The 16,295-nt window shown below is 37.0% G+C and overlaps 1 protein-coding gene across 1 annotated transcript in view; it reads left to right on the top strand.

Moving 5' to 3' along the window:
* The window catches only part of LOC119411117 (sodium channel subunit beta-4-like), a 16,528-nt gene extending 1,564 nt beyond the window's left edge, over nucleotides 1–14,964 (top strand). The window contains exons 2-5 of the mRNA XM_037678045.1: nucleotides 10,635–10,798; nucleotides 11,946–12,165; nucleotides 12,352–12,481; nucleotides 14,687–14,964. Of these exons, the coding sequence (XP_037533973.1) occupies nucleotides 10,635–10,798; nucleotides 11,946–12,165; nucleotides 12,352–12,481; nucleotides 14,687–14,780 (608 nt within the window). The 3' untranslated portion in view covers nucleotides 14,781–14,964. The remainder of the gene's footprint in view (nucleotides 1–10,634; nucleotides 10,799–11,945; nucleotides 12,166–12,351; nucleotides 12,482–14,686) is intronic.
* The last annotated feature ends 1,331 nt before the right edge of the window (nucleotides 14,965–16,295 follow it).

The raw sequence follows: 16,295 nt of genomic DNA, 5'->3' as shown, positions 1-16,295 counted from the left end.
ATATATATATATATATATATATATATATTTAGACTCATCTTTAAATGTTGTCGGTTCATAAGAACGTACCTTTTCATTAACTGAGTTATTGAATCATTAAGGATTATGAATATAAATAAGACAAAAATTAAGAAAAAACTCATAGCAAAAAAAAAAAAAGAAAGAAGAAGAACAAGAGCAAGAAAAATAAGATTAAAAAGATGATGATAACAATGATAACATGGAACAATCAAAAATGTGAATTGTACATATTTACTCAGTTAGGAACTTTCTGAACCGAAATATATTTTTCAAACTGTTCAGTTTTTGCTATTACAAAGCTGTGGGTCTGTTTATGTTTCTGTACAGCTTATAATACATTGAAACATCTGAGCATCATTACATGGTTCAGAGCCATCTTTTGTAGTTGTTTCCTGATGAGCTTAAATGCAAAACATGCAATATAAGACAAAACATATGGGCCTTTATAATGATTAGTGACTACAGACAATTGTGTTTAGATTGTAGTATGTCCGGACAGCTTTGCTGTGGACATCCTATTAATTAATTATTCTTAAGTCTAGTTCAAGCACAAATAATATTAATTGTTTAATTAACAACGGATTATTTCTTTTTCGAGTTAAATTTCTGCCATGTGACCAAGATAACTTGAGAGTGGAGTGTATAATTAGTGACATGAGACGCCATTTATCTTTGACCCATCAGAATAAATGCGGTCATTTATTTAACAGAATCAAAAATTAACATCAAAACATGTACACTTGATTTGCTGATCTGTTTCTGATTAATAAACTTAGCAAGTTCAAATAACAAGACGACAGAGGATTACTTATGGAGAATAATTCATCTCTGAAGGCATTTAGCTTGATTTACTGGCAAAGAGGTTTCAAGAGGAGATATTGAAGTTTAAAGAGGAGGATTTAGATAGAGGAAGGAAAATGTGTTGACCAAAAATGGCACCCTTCATCCGACCCCAGCTCAGCCCTCGGTACACAGTGCGTGACAACTCGTTACCTTTGCAGAAGATAAATCAGCTCCTGTACAGAGGTCCATTTCATGCTATCTTTCAGCGTCTCCGGTCAGAGTGGCTGGGAATCGTCCGAAGTCGTGACGAAGTCCGTTCAACAGAATAAGCTCTTACTTAGAAGGAATCTTCATTAGAAGTTGTAGGGCGTTACGCCCGGGTGAGTTCACAGCGAGGCGTGCTGTGACTCCGCTGGAATGGACAGACCCTTGGCTCATGGTCCAATTCCATCAGCTAAGACAGAGTAAGACTTTCAGTAAGAACTGAAAGTTCCAGTAAGACTTGTCGTCAGACTGAGTCTTCCAATAAGACTGAATAGTTCCAAGAAGTGTTGACTTTTAAAGGGTATCCACTTCCTGTTATTTGGTACTTACGGACTGGTTAACACAACCAGCAGGGGTGGAGTTTTAGTGATATCAGAGGGTTATTAGGAGTCGCAGACAGCAGAAATGTTTTTAAGAACGGTTAGTACAGACAGGAAAATATTTTGAAGAAATGACAGACTTTCAGGCGCGCCACTTTCTTATTTACTGTCTGAGAGTTTTAAAACAAGGCACTTCATTCTCATAACTTGTTCTCTGACTTTTGACCAACATCAAATCCACTCCTCATTCAGACAGAAGAATAAAATGCACAATTACTTCGTAAATAGACATTTAACTTGTATGATCTAAGTCTAATGAGGTTTAAAAAAATCATTAATACTGTTTCACAGTTGATTTAAATGAGTGGTTTACTTCAACATTAGAAATGGTATGAACTAAACACACTTTTGATTATCAAGATATTAAAATAGTAATGATAAAATAAAAAAAAGAAGAGTGCTCTTTCAATTGATTAATTCAGGATACAATTAAATAGTCTCTTGATGAGGTAATTTGTATTTCTGGACTCAAATCAATGAAATAACAGTCCCTGTCCCCTTAAGGTCTTCAGAGACAGATTGATGTAGGAGGTCTAGTTCACTACAAGATTACCAAATGTAAATAAAAAGGCTTCCAGACCAAAGATTTTCAGTAAGCATTGAGGGAGTCCAGACAATTCAAATTAGGGTGGTCTACCCTCACTGGGTTGGGAGTAAGATGCCCCCTCAAGAGAAGGGGAACAATAAAGGAAAAATGCAGTGTGAAAACAACAGATGGCTCAGTGCAGTATTGTCTACTCTGTGCAGGCTTGTTGTGATGAGAGGGAATTGAGATGCAAAAATGTAGAGCCGCAACTTGTCCACATTGACAGGAGCTAGTTGAGGTGGTTCAGGCATGGACACCCCCAGACACCTCCCTAGAGAGGCTGTCTGGCTTCAATGGGGAGGAGACCCCTGGAAAGACACAGGACACAAAACTGTCTCACTCCTTGTCCTGATGCATTCTCAATAATCCAGGTAGCAAAAGTTAACAAGGTTAAATCCATCCAGGTCCTCTGGATGGATTCTTCTGTCTCTGGTTGCATGAATGGTTTTCATCTGACATCTGAGCTGGTTTACTTCTGTTAAATAGTACTATATCAAATTTCCCTTTTTTAATACTATTTTTAAATTATTTTGTTTCTGTAAATTATGATTGAGAGAAATTGATCAAACATATATTTTGTTGACCTGTTATTATGATGACTACAATTTATCTTGCATTGTTCTTAAATGGTGGTGGCAAACTTGATATATATTTTTCTTGTAATGGACATTGTGAGGAGTTTTATTCAAAGGCAAACCACTTAGTTTTCCTCACCATGAAAAATGTAATTATGAACTTTAAACAACTGACTTTTCACTCTCCAAATTTTATAAAATTAAAAATAAACAAAACAGTACTGAAACAGAAGAGTTTTGAAGATTAGATTATGGGAAAGAGCAAGGCAATTAGTCAAATAACATACAAAAGAAGTCTTCAGCTTTTATACATTTTCAAACATCACTGTGATTAAAAAAAATACTTTTAAAGAATGTGTAACACATTTGAAGAAAATCATTTATAGCTAAAAATACTGCAGTAAAATTGTGGAATAACAATAAACTAGGCGACTTGAATCGGTTGGGTCATTTCTTAGCTATTGACAGTAATACTTTTTCTATTGCCTAGATGTAAATGTGATAAATATACTGGATACTACATGTTGTTATCATCTTACTTTAATTTATTATGTTGATTTCATTGACATAATATTAGAGCAGTTAGAGCAGCAGAGGTTAGAGCAGTCGTCCTCCAGTGGGAGAGTTGAAGGTTCAATTCCACTAGCAGTCACATGCTGAAGTGTTCCTGGGCAAGGCACTGAACGCCTCCTTGCCTCCAATACATGTCCCATCAGTGTATGAATGTGATCTGAAGCACTGATTATTCTTTGAAGAGATCTAGTAGGGTGCTGCTTGAATGTGTGTGTGTGGAGGTAAATGAGGGCACAGATTGTGTTGTAAAGCACTTTAGCTTGATTAGATAGAAAGGCGCTATATAGATACAGTCCATTTACCATATATTTTCCAACATCACAACTCCATTGCTTAAGTTACTTTGCTGCCGACCCAATGCTCTGACCCACAAATTCATTCACTTTTAGAGGAATATCTCTCTTACATGACCCATACATTTGTTTCTTCTGTAACCCCTTCAATATTTTTTTTTTTAACATTGTAACTTTTCCATTACGTTTTTTCATTAATTTCCCTTTTGTGTTTCCCCCAACCCAGTAGCGGCTGGGCCATAAGTGCAGGTGGTGTGGAGCCCCGGCTAAAAAAATAGTAATTCACCAACTAGGGATGCACAAAATTATCGGCATGGTATCGGCCGATATTAGCGTTAAAGTTAAATATCGGACATCGGCCATTCCATCAAAATAACTCACCGATATAAAAGGCGCTGTTTTTGTAAGACAACCCAGTGACAAGGAAGCCTGCAGTGCCAGCACAAAGTGATGAAGTCACGCACGCCTACCTGATTTGATCATGGCGGAGAGGAAGAAGTGAAAATGTCGGCAGTGTGGAAATTTTTTTGTTGTTGTTGAGGGTGTCGGATTCCAAAGATTTTTGGACTACTTTGAGCCTTGCTACATCATCCCCAGTCAGAGATATTTTTCCAACGTAGCCTTATCCAAGTTACAAGCCGTCAATTCTGAGGTCTTTGAGAAGCTAATAGCTGATAGCACTTAGGTGAGTTTTACCTCAGACATTTGGACGTCGTGTTAGCCCCGTTAGCATAATTAGTCTTATGGCACAATGGATAGACCAAAACTTTGAACTTAAAAAGGCTGTCCTTCGTGTACAAGAGTGCAAAGGATCCCATACTGCAGCTAGGAACCTGGAACAAGCCTCCACAAGTGAGACAGCATCACATGTGACTAATGCTAATAAATAACATTTAAAACTTTTCATTTAATATAAGTCAAGTGCTATGCATATCATATGGCTGTTACTGAATATATGTCACCAGCTCTTACAGCTGTCACACAATTTTTGTAGCAACTAAGCCTAAATAAGAGGAATATGTTCTGACAGGAAAGTATATATATATAAATTTGTATCGGTATCAGTTGTCGGCCAAAGTTTTAACATATCGGGATATCGGCCAAAAATCCAATATCGTGTATCCCTACACCCAACAAAATAGTTCCTCCTAATAAATATTGTACTTATTTACTGACCTTGCTGCGTATTGTTTTGTTCCGTGTATTTTTCAACTATTTTGACATTTTAAAGTGGAATTTAAAATGATTTTTAGTGATTCATTCTCTTTTTTTTTTTCTTTTTTTTTTTTACTTATTTGCCATTATGAGGCAGTACTGCACCAATACACGTTCATCAAGCGGATCTGAACGTGTGGTCAGTGATACGAACAGGCTGGTCCAATAGTTTCATTTGGGGCATCAGATTTTCTGCCCTGCAGACACATTTGGCTGGTTTAGCGCATTGACAAAACCTCTACCTAGACCTGACGTGAGCTCGAACCCAGGAATAACTGCAGGGAGAGCCACAGTGGAGATATTCTGTTTTAAAGTCCATTTGAAGCAGACAGAGGGGACCAGACCAGAAAACTGAGAACAACAGAGCAAAGTCAAAGTACAGCAAATTTCCACCAACGTGATGGGGCATTGATGAAACACTTCTATGGCTTCTGCGTATGTAGCTGTGGTGGGGCAATAGTTGAAGCGGTGGTCTTGTAACTGTGTTTAGATTTGATCTCCTCTCACATCCTGTATTTGATTTGGTGATGATATACTGTATCATCATTTTTCACTTTTATATTATTTTAGAGTTATTTTACTTAACTTCTTTTTTTCCTCCAATTTAACTATGTTACTCTGGAATGTTATTTCAGTATTATTACTTCAAATCAAATTAGAAATCCAATTAAAAAAGCTGTACACCTGTCAGCTGGGGATGGGAGGCGTCCCTGTCTCTGATTTATTAGACTGGACTGTTTTTCATGAGACACATTCTAACCTTTTTAGGTGGATTGTGTTTCGTAGGAAGGAGAATAAAGGTAAAAATTTGTAGACACACAAAAAGCAACTATAAATAAAAATGATGCAACATATATCCATTTTTCTTTTTCTTTTCTTTTTTGTTTTTTTACAGAATATGGTACACAATTTGTAAAAGATTTCAGGAACATAATGTCCACCCCATTCATGTTTTTGCTCAGGAGACGCCACTGCCCCCACCCCTCATGTACATCTTTCCTTTTTATTTTTCTCCTCATGGAAGTAATGGTGTCCTCTGTCAGTTTTTTTTTTTTTTTTTTTGGTTTACTCTGAAATACTTTAACCCTTCAGAATCTGGCCTACTTATAACAGAGAGGAAAAAATGGGATCACCTTGACAATCCTTCAAGGGCACACACATATACGTACACACACACACTTCCAGTTGCTTTTCATCCCACCAGTGATTCAGATATTGATGTTTCCTAACTGGGACAAGGAGATACTTGATAGTGGAGCTAAAAATATCAAACATTCCACCCTATTACTCATGTACACATTACAAGTGTGAATATCAGTGCTTCCTGCACATATACATGCAATACAATTACACACATGCAAAGATTGTTATGAAGGACTAGTATGTGAATCTAAAGGTGAAAAATATGCTGCAATGACAAGAGAAGAGTACAGCTAAGTACAGGCATGAAGACAAAACGATTTATAGCATGAATGCATCATATCTATTTCTAGGTTTATGAGCAAACACTATTCCCAGAGATGTAAACAATCAGGCTTCCTTTTGATGATGAGAATGGACTGTGTACATCATTTAAAAGAAATATTTCAACTAGTGTTCTCACAAATTTTCCCTGCACAAAATTTGTTTTTATAAAGCATGCAGGTTTCAAAAAGGGTTCATAAGCATTGTACACATATTACCACTATTATCTTTTCTTTTCTGGGTCATAGTGGAGCTCGTGCCTTTTTAAGGTGGTCACAGGAGGTGACTGTGTGACCAGAAAGTTGCAAGTTCAGTTCCCTTCCATGCCAATATGTGGTGGTGTCCTTGAGCAAGGAACCTATTCCCTAACTGCTTCCCAGGCGCTTGCATAGATGCTTGCTGCTCCACTTGGATGGATCTCATGTGTGATGGATCAAAAGCAGACGATAAATGTTGTCATTGGAAGGTTACTGTACTTTCAACAATGACAGTACACACATCACTGTCATTGTGCAAGAGATAGGTACACTTTGGACAGGTTTTCAAGTCCATCACAGGGCCACACACAGACAAACAACTATTTACACTCTCACTCACACCTAATTTTCAGTGACACCATTGGTTCAAGTTACCTTGTTCCTTGGTTCTGTCCTGGATCTTCCTGTCAGTCTGGAACTCTCCGCCTGTAAGAGAAAAACATCTATGATGACTTGGACAGCCAGGAGTTCAATCTGTGATCTTCTTGCTGTGAGACAACAGCTCTGACCACTGTTCTGTTGTATCGCTCCAAACTTACATTTACCTAATAAAAATGTAAACCAGCACTGAACCAACAGATTGCATATCACCTTCTGGTTTATGAACATCTGGTTTCAAAATATCAACAAGAAGATCCAAGTTATTTTAGCCAGTTTGAAATTCTGAAATGCTCTGCTTTGTAGAGCAAATTTTAATAAGGTTAAAGCAAAGCATAAAAAAAGAGATATATAAACAAATGTAAATAGGTCATTACTGGATAATAGATAAATGGTCAATATAGAAAAACTGACCCTACTGGAAAACTTGTGTCCTCGTGACCAACTGGTAATTTTATTCCGATAATACAAGTGAATCAATGAGAAAATTGGTACATTGGTATATAAATAATGATTGACTGACATGCTTGCTCATATTTGTGGTATTTCTCTGAAAAGTGATAGGAATAACAGGTTATACAATTAACTGATTTGTTTGATTTAATTTACCTTTTACCTACATTCAACATTGATATATTTTCTAACAGCCAACAATATAATTGTACAAAGTAGGAGCCATGATCATTTTGTAGGATGGGGGTGCAAAACGAGCGTTAAAAGACACTTCATGTAACCATTCTAACTAACTAGTTATCAAAGAAGAACTTTTAATACCAACATTAAATAGTAAACACTGATTTTAATAAAGATGGCAACAAACAGTGTTCTGTCTTAATGTGATCATTTCAAACATACAAGTTGATATAAAGCTTTCACAGACAACAGCATGTACTCTAACTATTACCAAGTGCAATGTGATCTTGAGCAGGCCGGTGTCGACGAGAGCATTTATGCATTTATAAATAGACCCAGAGTGTGGGAGAGACATCAGAGAAACAACCGAGGAATTACAACAGCTGTCATTGCAAAACCAACATACCTACCAAACCCAGTAAGATCTAAATACCAATAAAACCATCCAGAAAGCCAGTTTTCCCCCATCACTTAAGGATTTGAATAGTGAAAGTTTCTAGTCTTCGAGATGAGTGTTTTTCTGGACTGTGACTGAACATGGAATGCAAGTAAACCTTTATGTTTTTTTTGTGAAAAATATTCAAATGGGTAGAAGTAACATTGTGTATAACAACAGTATTTTTTGTTGTTGATTTTATTTTTGTTGTTTTTCTGTCCAAAGTGGAGCATAGTGATGGATCCTGGTGAGTGGAGAGAGCAAATTCATCCACCACCAGGTGTAATGGCAGAGCCAGGGAGTGGCCAGTGGTGACCTTGGCCTCCACAGATTAATCTTCGGCCACCTACAGTAACAGGCCACCCTAATTATTTGAGGAAACGTAGTCAGTAAGTCAGTAAAAATCTGCTACACAGTGTATACATTGGATTTCTTTATGGACAGACAGCAGGTAGTGAGGATGTTGAGGAAGGATCTCCACTAAGCTTACAGTTGGCACTGGACCTCTGCAAGGCTGCTGCATCAGTCCAAAACTCTTCCCCCTCTGCACCCATGACTATCTCCAATCTGGAAAATACATCCATCATTAAATTCATTAATGAGAAAACCATCTTGGGCCTCATCAAGTATGGGGATGAAACATGATAGGCTACAGGACGATGGCAAACAACAGGGAGGAGAATGAGCTCATCCACAATGTAGACGAGATGAAAGAAATATTAATAGACTTCAGAAAGTAAGCCCCCCCTTGTGCAGTCCATCCTCATCATGGGGAAGTTGAGGGTGGACAGCCCAAAGTTTCTTGGCCTAGGCTACATGTAACAGGAAATTTGAGCTAACAGTCAACACAGCAGCCATGGTAAAGAAGGTCCAGGGGTGCCTTTATTTCAATAGAAGGCTCAGGAAGGCTGGGGTCAGCCATCTTCCCCTTATGCAGCGTACAGAGGAATAGTATCACTGTCTGGTTTGACAATATCACTCAGACAGAAAAGAAGGCTCCTCAGAGGGTGATCAAAAATGCAGAGAAAATCATCTGGACTGAACTTTGATCCATGGACACACTATAGCTTACCCACAACACTGTCAGAAAAAGACCAGTAACATCATAAACAGTAGTGGGCACAGTTCAGGTAATACACTAACAGCTAATAGCAGAACAAAACTTTAATTTAGTGGATAAGTGTTTTTGCTAAATGTGAAAAACTTTAGCGGAATAGTTTCTACTAAATTAGGTTTTGCCAACTTTAAGTTTGTAAACAAAATTCATAAGCTTGTTCCAGTGGACATGTCAAAGACCCTGTTAGGTATGCTATTGGCTTGCTATATGCACAAGTGACAAGACGTGATTGATCAACGCAGCTTCAACTGGAAGGAAACAAAGACGTGTGATGCAGACTGAGTGACAATCATCTGAGCAGTTAGTGGTTTACTGTTGGCTTCAGCTAATTTTCTAATCTGTTTAGCAGTTTAGAATTAGCAGAGATAACTTTTTGGTTAGGTGTGCCCACCACTAATTATCAGAGACATACATTCCCCATCTTATTCTCTTTTAAGGCCCAAACACATAACATACAATTTGAAGCGGAGTGGACAGCATTGCCACGTACAAAACACAGTTTTACAATGGAAAAAAAACAAAATGTGAAATATTATCTGTGTACAGTATTTGCTTGTATGTTTTGCATTATTTAATTTTTTTAAGTATTTAAACTTTTTCTTGCACTGACTAATGGACTTTTTTTTTACAAAAAACAAGTTCCTATGTCCTAGAACTAGATGTACATGCACAAATGGCCAGCAAAAGGTCTTGAAACAATTTTATTGTTTTTGATAAAATAGCATTTCACCATTCGGTACATGTCTTAACACAGATAATTCCCTTGGGGGCTTTTGTGGGAGCCAAATCCAAGCTCAGAGATCCACACCAACCAGATCACCATCTAAACACCAAAACTATGGACAGAGACAGTCCGTAGGAAATAATAAGAACCTTTGGAATGCTGCAACATTGCAACATTGGCTGTAACTTTCAAATAGCTTTGCACCTCCTTACCAGGATGCATCGTAGTGATCCTATTCAGATCAGAGTAAGCATCTACACTTTGATCCCTCTGAGGATGTTTTTCTGGGTGCTTACTAACCACATCTAGAAAACTGGAACTGGAATATAAAGACCCCTCACATGACAAATGCCTCTTCCCACTGCTGCAAGATTATGATTGAGTCTCTGATCAAAGAGCTAACAGTATTTCTTTTTCTTTTTCTTTTTTTTGCAAAAGAGTCAATGGTAGAAGACATTACACCACACTGTTGCAAATTTTAGATACAGCCTTTAATTGAGAAGTGGTAAACACAATGTTTGTCTGGAACACACAGCCTCATTTGAAATGCCCTAAAAAGCATTAAAGGGTATCATTATATCAGTGAGACACTTTAACAAAGTTACACTCATTTAATTTGGTGTCACAGCCATGAAAAAAAAGAAAAGAAGGATATACAGTACAGTCATATTTCCCCATCTTCTATTAACATGAAAATAACTCAATGTGGAACAAGTTGGGTATTTCAAGAAAGTGAGTTGTTTTAATGCGATTTCCTTTAGTCTGACCTCACAGTCTTGGTAAAGAATGCTGACATCATCTCTGTCAGATATCTCTGGAGTGTTTTGATAATTAAATGGTGTTTTTTAACAAACTTCTCTATGACTGTTTCTTTTCCAATACAAAACACCCTCCTCACCCCAATTTTTTTACCTTGTCTCTTTTTTTAATTTCAGGTGTATGGAGTGTAGGTGGACTGGAGGTTTCGACAGGAAAAGTTTCATCGATCGAAGCGATGAATGGTTCCACAGTTTTGCTGCCCTGCACTTACTCTTCTTGTATCGGCATCCAAAACCTCTACTTCAACTGGAAATTCAATGACAATGGAACCCTTTTGAAGGTATAAAGATTACTTACACCATCACAAAAAAAACCTAATCACAACTTTTTTTTAATCAATTGCTGTCCTATAGATAAGTTAAATACTATATGCTAAAATGCACAGCCTTAAAAAATTGTTCATCCTTAGTTCTCACTTTTCCTGTATTTTGACCCTATACATTTGTATTGAAGTGAATTTTTAATGGAGCAAAAGCCAAGAACATCTGGCCTTTAGGACTTTTGACCATATCCCCATGTCCCCAAAACAACATACCGGTAATTTTAACCTCTACGGGGTGATGTGTCATTATTAATCTTGAAGTCACTCCACAAATATAATGACTGAGGTGTGGAGTTTCTTTAGAATAATCCCAAAAATTGCATTTTGGGCAATGCATCACATGATGTTTATTATTATTATTGTTGTTGGTATATAATTCTTAGCTACTAGAATACATATGAGTTCAATATTTATAAAATTGACAGAATTTTCTAAACAATAACTAAAACATGGAAGTATTCTCATGAGTTTTAGTGCTTTTACTATTATGAGTAATTATTTTAAGTCTGACCAGTTTCTCAGACCTGCCACTAAAACGTTATCCATGGCCTGCTTGTGACACTATCATGTTTTATCTGAAAATTGTTAGCTATAGCATTGTGGTCTCTGGCATATTTGACATAATTTCTTAATGGCAAAGAACAAATGTACACCCTTCCAGGAAACCCCCCTTTGTTAGATTTGACTTTTGATATTTTTTGTGAATAGACAGCTTTATTTCTTCCATTGAGCATTACATCCCCCTCTAGGATACACTTGACCTCTGTTCCTTGTTCTTAATACTTTTAAGTAGTTTAGTATTAGTACATTTTTGTGGTCATCCCTTATTGACTGGCTTGTTGTAGCCCTGGAGTGAATATTGTGTTTTTTGACATCTTCAAAACATTTGCTTTCTTTTAATGCAGCAGCACTTTTTTTTTTGTCTCATTTGATTCTTTAAACTTCTAATACGTTTCAATTTGAAGCTGTACGGCTGTCCTTTTATGCAACAGAAAATGGAAGAGCAGAGGCTGAACACTTATTTAAGGCATTTCATATCTCTGATTACACAGAAATAAATAATACAGCCTATGTTGTGTATTTACGTAGATGTCTGTGTGTGCAGCTATGTGAAGCAGAGATTCCTACAGAGAAGGTGGAGCCCAAGGTCCATGTTTTCTACCCGCGTGTTGAGTTTGTTGGATCCTCAAAGACCAACAACATCTCCATCTTGTTGTGGAATATAACTTTTGAAGATGAGGGAGAGTACATCTGTTTCGCTAGAAACCCAAAAGAGAAGAACCGCAACCACAGTGCCATCTTCACCCTCATAGTGGTCGACCAAAGTATGTGACAGATGTGCTGACAACCTGGAACAATGTGCATCTTAGTTACTGCAGTCCATTAAGACAGTGCTCTTTCACATAGACCAGAGAGCTACATGATGTACTGCTGATTTCTGTTATTCTTGCTAATACTGTACTTTTACTCTGCACATTCTTCAAGTTTATGCTCTATCTCCCTGTTTTTAGTGAAGGAGGTTGACAATTCATTGACTACCATTATAGTCTCAGCCGTGGGAGGAGTCATTGGCTTAAGTATCATCATTATGGTGATAAAGGCCTTGGTTGTTCATTTCCTAAGGAAGGATAGTGAAAAAAAGTGAGTATATAACTATTAATGGAGCATTTGAGATTCATTGTTATCATATGTAAAAGACAATGTCTTTGTCATCCAGTGCATCAGTGTCAGTATTCATCATCTGAACATTGTAGTCTACTGCACAGTTACTTTAACAAGAAAAAAAAAACATATTGCGGTTTATTATTTTAAGTAAATTACATTGTTTAACAAAAAATAATTGTGTTTTTATTTTGATTATAAAATTATGTTGACATTGGATAGAACAAATCACAACTATTTGCCTACAACCAAACCATGCTGTTTTTATTAGTTGTTAATTGTACAAGCTGCGTGGTATTATATTTCATGGTTACCCTTGGACTTTATCTCTGTTCCATACTGACTGGCACATGGGTCATTCCGCGTCAGCCCAGCAAAGGTTTAAAAATCTGAGTATTTCCATCATTTTATAAATACAGTATGTTAAATGCAAAAACAATCTGCAGGGCTTGAGTTAGTTTCAATGTTTGAACTTTTTTCAGATTTATCAACAATTAGGAGAGTCCAAAAAAGTTCAATCTGGTCCTCTGGACATTCAAAAAAAAAAAAAAAAAAACAAAGCAAAAAAATCTAGAAACGTTTCGTCTCTCATCCAAGAGACTTCCTCAGTCTGAGGTGCTGTATTCAGCTCAGTCTCTTAAATAGCACCTTCTCAGAGTGGATCAACCAGTTTTGCTGCTGACAACCAAAACCAGCTGATCACATGCTCAAGAAGGACCATCAGCCTAACAATGGATCATTAGCACACTGATGGCTGTTTACTACTCACAGAGGGCACAGAGGTAAACAGTTTCAAAGGATATAAACTTTGACCAACTGACCAAAATTATATGTTTTTTCCCCCCATTGAATCTAGTTTATGTGTTGTTGTTTTTTAGTTTTTTGTTTTTTGTATTTTGAATGTAGACCAGATTAGGACAAAAAAAAAAAAGTGTTTTTAAACTAAATCCTTAACACCACCCAAAACACTCTTCTAGTAGACTGAATAATTTTTCTTGTGATTGTGGGCATGCCTGCAGTTCAACTCTATCCCCAGTAGTAAACATAACATTTTTACTACTTCTTACACACACCTCATTGTAGAAAGAACAGAATCAAAATGAAATGTTATTGATTGTTAAAATAATTTAAGTGCTATATGTCATCATTGTATGTTCCCATACAATGATAAAATTGGTTCTCTGCATTAACCCATCACACCTGATGCACCCAGGTGGAGCAGTGGGCGACTATTGAGCACCCAGAATGAAAATAAGGGATTAGGCGTCTTGCTCAGAGACACGACATGTGGGAATGACTGGGAGTCGAACCGCGACTTTATAGTCCCCAGTCGGCTGCCTTGCCTTTAACACATCTCAGCCCCAATTGATTTGTTCTTTCAACAACAGTTTAATCTTTCTTTAAGGTTCGTGAAATGAAAAGCCCAAAAGGCGAAGTGATTAAAAAAAACCTGCCACCACATTTTGGTTTCCTGCAGACCAGGTTTCATGCATCCATTATCTTTACCCGCTTCTTCCTTTTGTGGTCACGGGGGTCACTGGTGTCCATATTCAGCAGTCACTGTGTGATAGGCGGGGGACACCCTGGACAGGTCTCCAGTCCATCACAGGGACACAGAGACAAACAATCATTCACTCTCTCACTCACACCTAGATACTATTTAGAGTTACCAATCAGATTAACATGCATGTTTTTGGTATGTGGGAGGAAACCCACGCATGCACAGAGAGAACATGCAAACTCCACCCAGAAAGTCCCCAGGCCGGGATTTGAACCAGGGACGACCTGCTTGCTGAGAGGCAGCAGCTCTACCAGCTGCACCACCGTGCTGCCAGAACAAAATGTGAAATAACTGAAAACCATTGTAGGAAAATTAGAAAATGAATTTTGAATTTACAACATGTTTTTATTATTACATGTCTATGCATTCTCATCTTTTTTTTTCTGTTTAGAAGTAAATTCAGGGTGAAAAGTATGATTAAAATCACACCCTGTACTTTGATAAGCTTAAAGTCCATTCTAATGTGACTGTTGGACATTGGTGACATTTATGAATAATTGGAAATACATAGTTTTAGAATGATTAAGGCATTGCTCACCTATTTTTTGTGTTTACAAGGTAAACTCCCAATCAATTGTTTGCTTCTCCCTTATCTGGACCTTTCCTTTCTCTGTCCTCTGCAGTAAAGAGTGCCTGGTGAGCTCCTCAGGGAATGACAACACAGAAAATGGACTTTCAGGAGCCAAAGCTGACAACAAAGGGACACCAAAAGCTTAAGTGAAATGCACAGTATGCCTATGTTTGTATATATGTTAGACAAATGGACATGCTCTACGAAGAAGTTTGCCGGACTGTTTTATTTTAGTAGACTCTAAATAATGCAACTTAAATGTCTACTTTAAACCATGCTTGGCATTTGAGGTGTTAAATGTGCAAAGGGCCTGGATCACTCTCTTACCAACACGGAAGCCCAAAAGTCCCACAATACACAGCCAGTTCTAAAGTGTGTATCTTTGCTTGCTAAAGATTTTATTTAACTTTTTACATGTTTTTATTGCTGCATACAGCTTGAAATTACCTAAATATCTTCCTTTAATGAGCATATTATATTATTATTAAAACTGTTATTGCATCTCAGTAATCACTGATTAGATATTTCAGGATACTGTTTTTTTTTTTTTTAACAATTTTTAAATTTTAACTCACACTGTTTCAGTTTATGGGTATGTTTGCATTTTATTCCTAGGTTTAATACATAATTAGTTCAAAACTGAACTCGAACGAACAAACTACGCAGGCACAATTTGACAGCATGAAAACTATCCATATTGTTTAAAACTGTCTAGACGAACAGCACAAACTTGCAAAAATACACGTCTAAAACGGATACAAATTATGTTTGGTTCTTAAATTAATGCTCACATTTTTCTATGAAAGATTATAAAACCAAAACCACACACACGTTTTATAAACTGTTTTGATAACGAGGGCTAGATGACTGATTAATGGTTTTAACTAAAGTTTACAGAACCTGTTTTGTTTTTCTGCTTTCATGGTTTCTGCATAAATATACGTTCAGTAATGTTTATTAGAACAATATGACAGAAACTAAGGCTGATGACTGGGCTTTCCCTGGGTGACAGAATGATCCAATTCTGCACATATTTTCTTATTTTGCTTTAGATAAACACAGGTGCCTGTTCTGCTTCTGCTCCCTCTGCTGACGGGAGGATAAAACACAGATAATAATAATAACAAAAGTAATAATACCCTAATACTCATCAGACAATCCCCAGACCACCTAGCTCTCTGTACTTTGTAGAAAGGAATGATTTAATCATGTCGCTTCAGATTATTAGCCAATGCATTTTTAGCATGTGCACATTTTCTGCAACTTCATATGAGTACATGTTGCACTGCAATACACAAACATTGCTTTATCTTGGTATTCTCCCATTTAATCGTCCAAAGCAGCTTGAAGTGCTTTAAACTCTCTATGTGCACCTTCCAACATTGCAAAAAAATTATTTCTTTACCCAGGTCAGGGCAATCAAATGGGAATATTTACCCTTATGGCTTCCATGTATCATTGAGATAGCTTCACTGAAAGAGGTTACTTATAAGAAGAGAAGAGAATAATTTATACATATTCAAAACATATAAATATATCTGCACTTCCCAATTTTAGTCATGTAATTGAACCCACCTCGCAGAGGAGTAAGATTTTTTTATTTTTTTTAATGGTAGTAGCAGCAGGATGTACAATTGTCTTACATGCACACACACACACAC

The sequence above is a fragment of the Nematolebias whitei genome, chromosome 6 (genome assembly GCF_014905685.2).
Source record: "Nematolebias whitei isolate Nwh7 chromosome 6, NemWhi1, whole genome shotgun sequence".
Classification (NCBI taxonomy): Eukaryota; Metazoa; Chordata; class Actinopteri; order Cyprinodontiformes; family Rivulidae; genus Nematolebias; species Nematolebias whitei.
The sequence above is the reverse complement of the archived record's forward strand: the minus strand, read 5'-3'. Positions and strand labels throughout refer to the sequence as shown.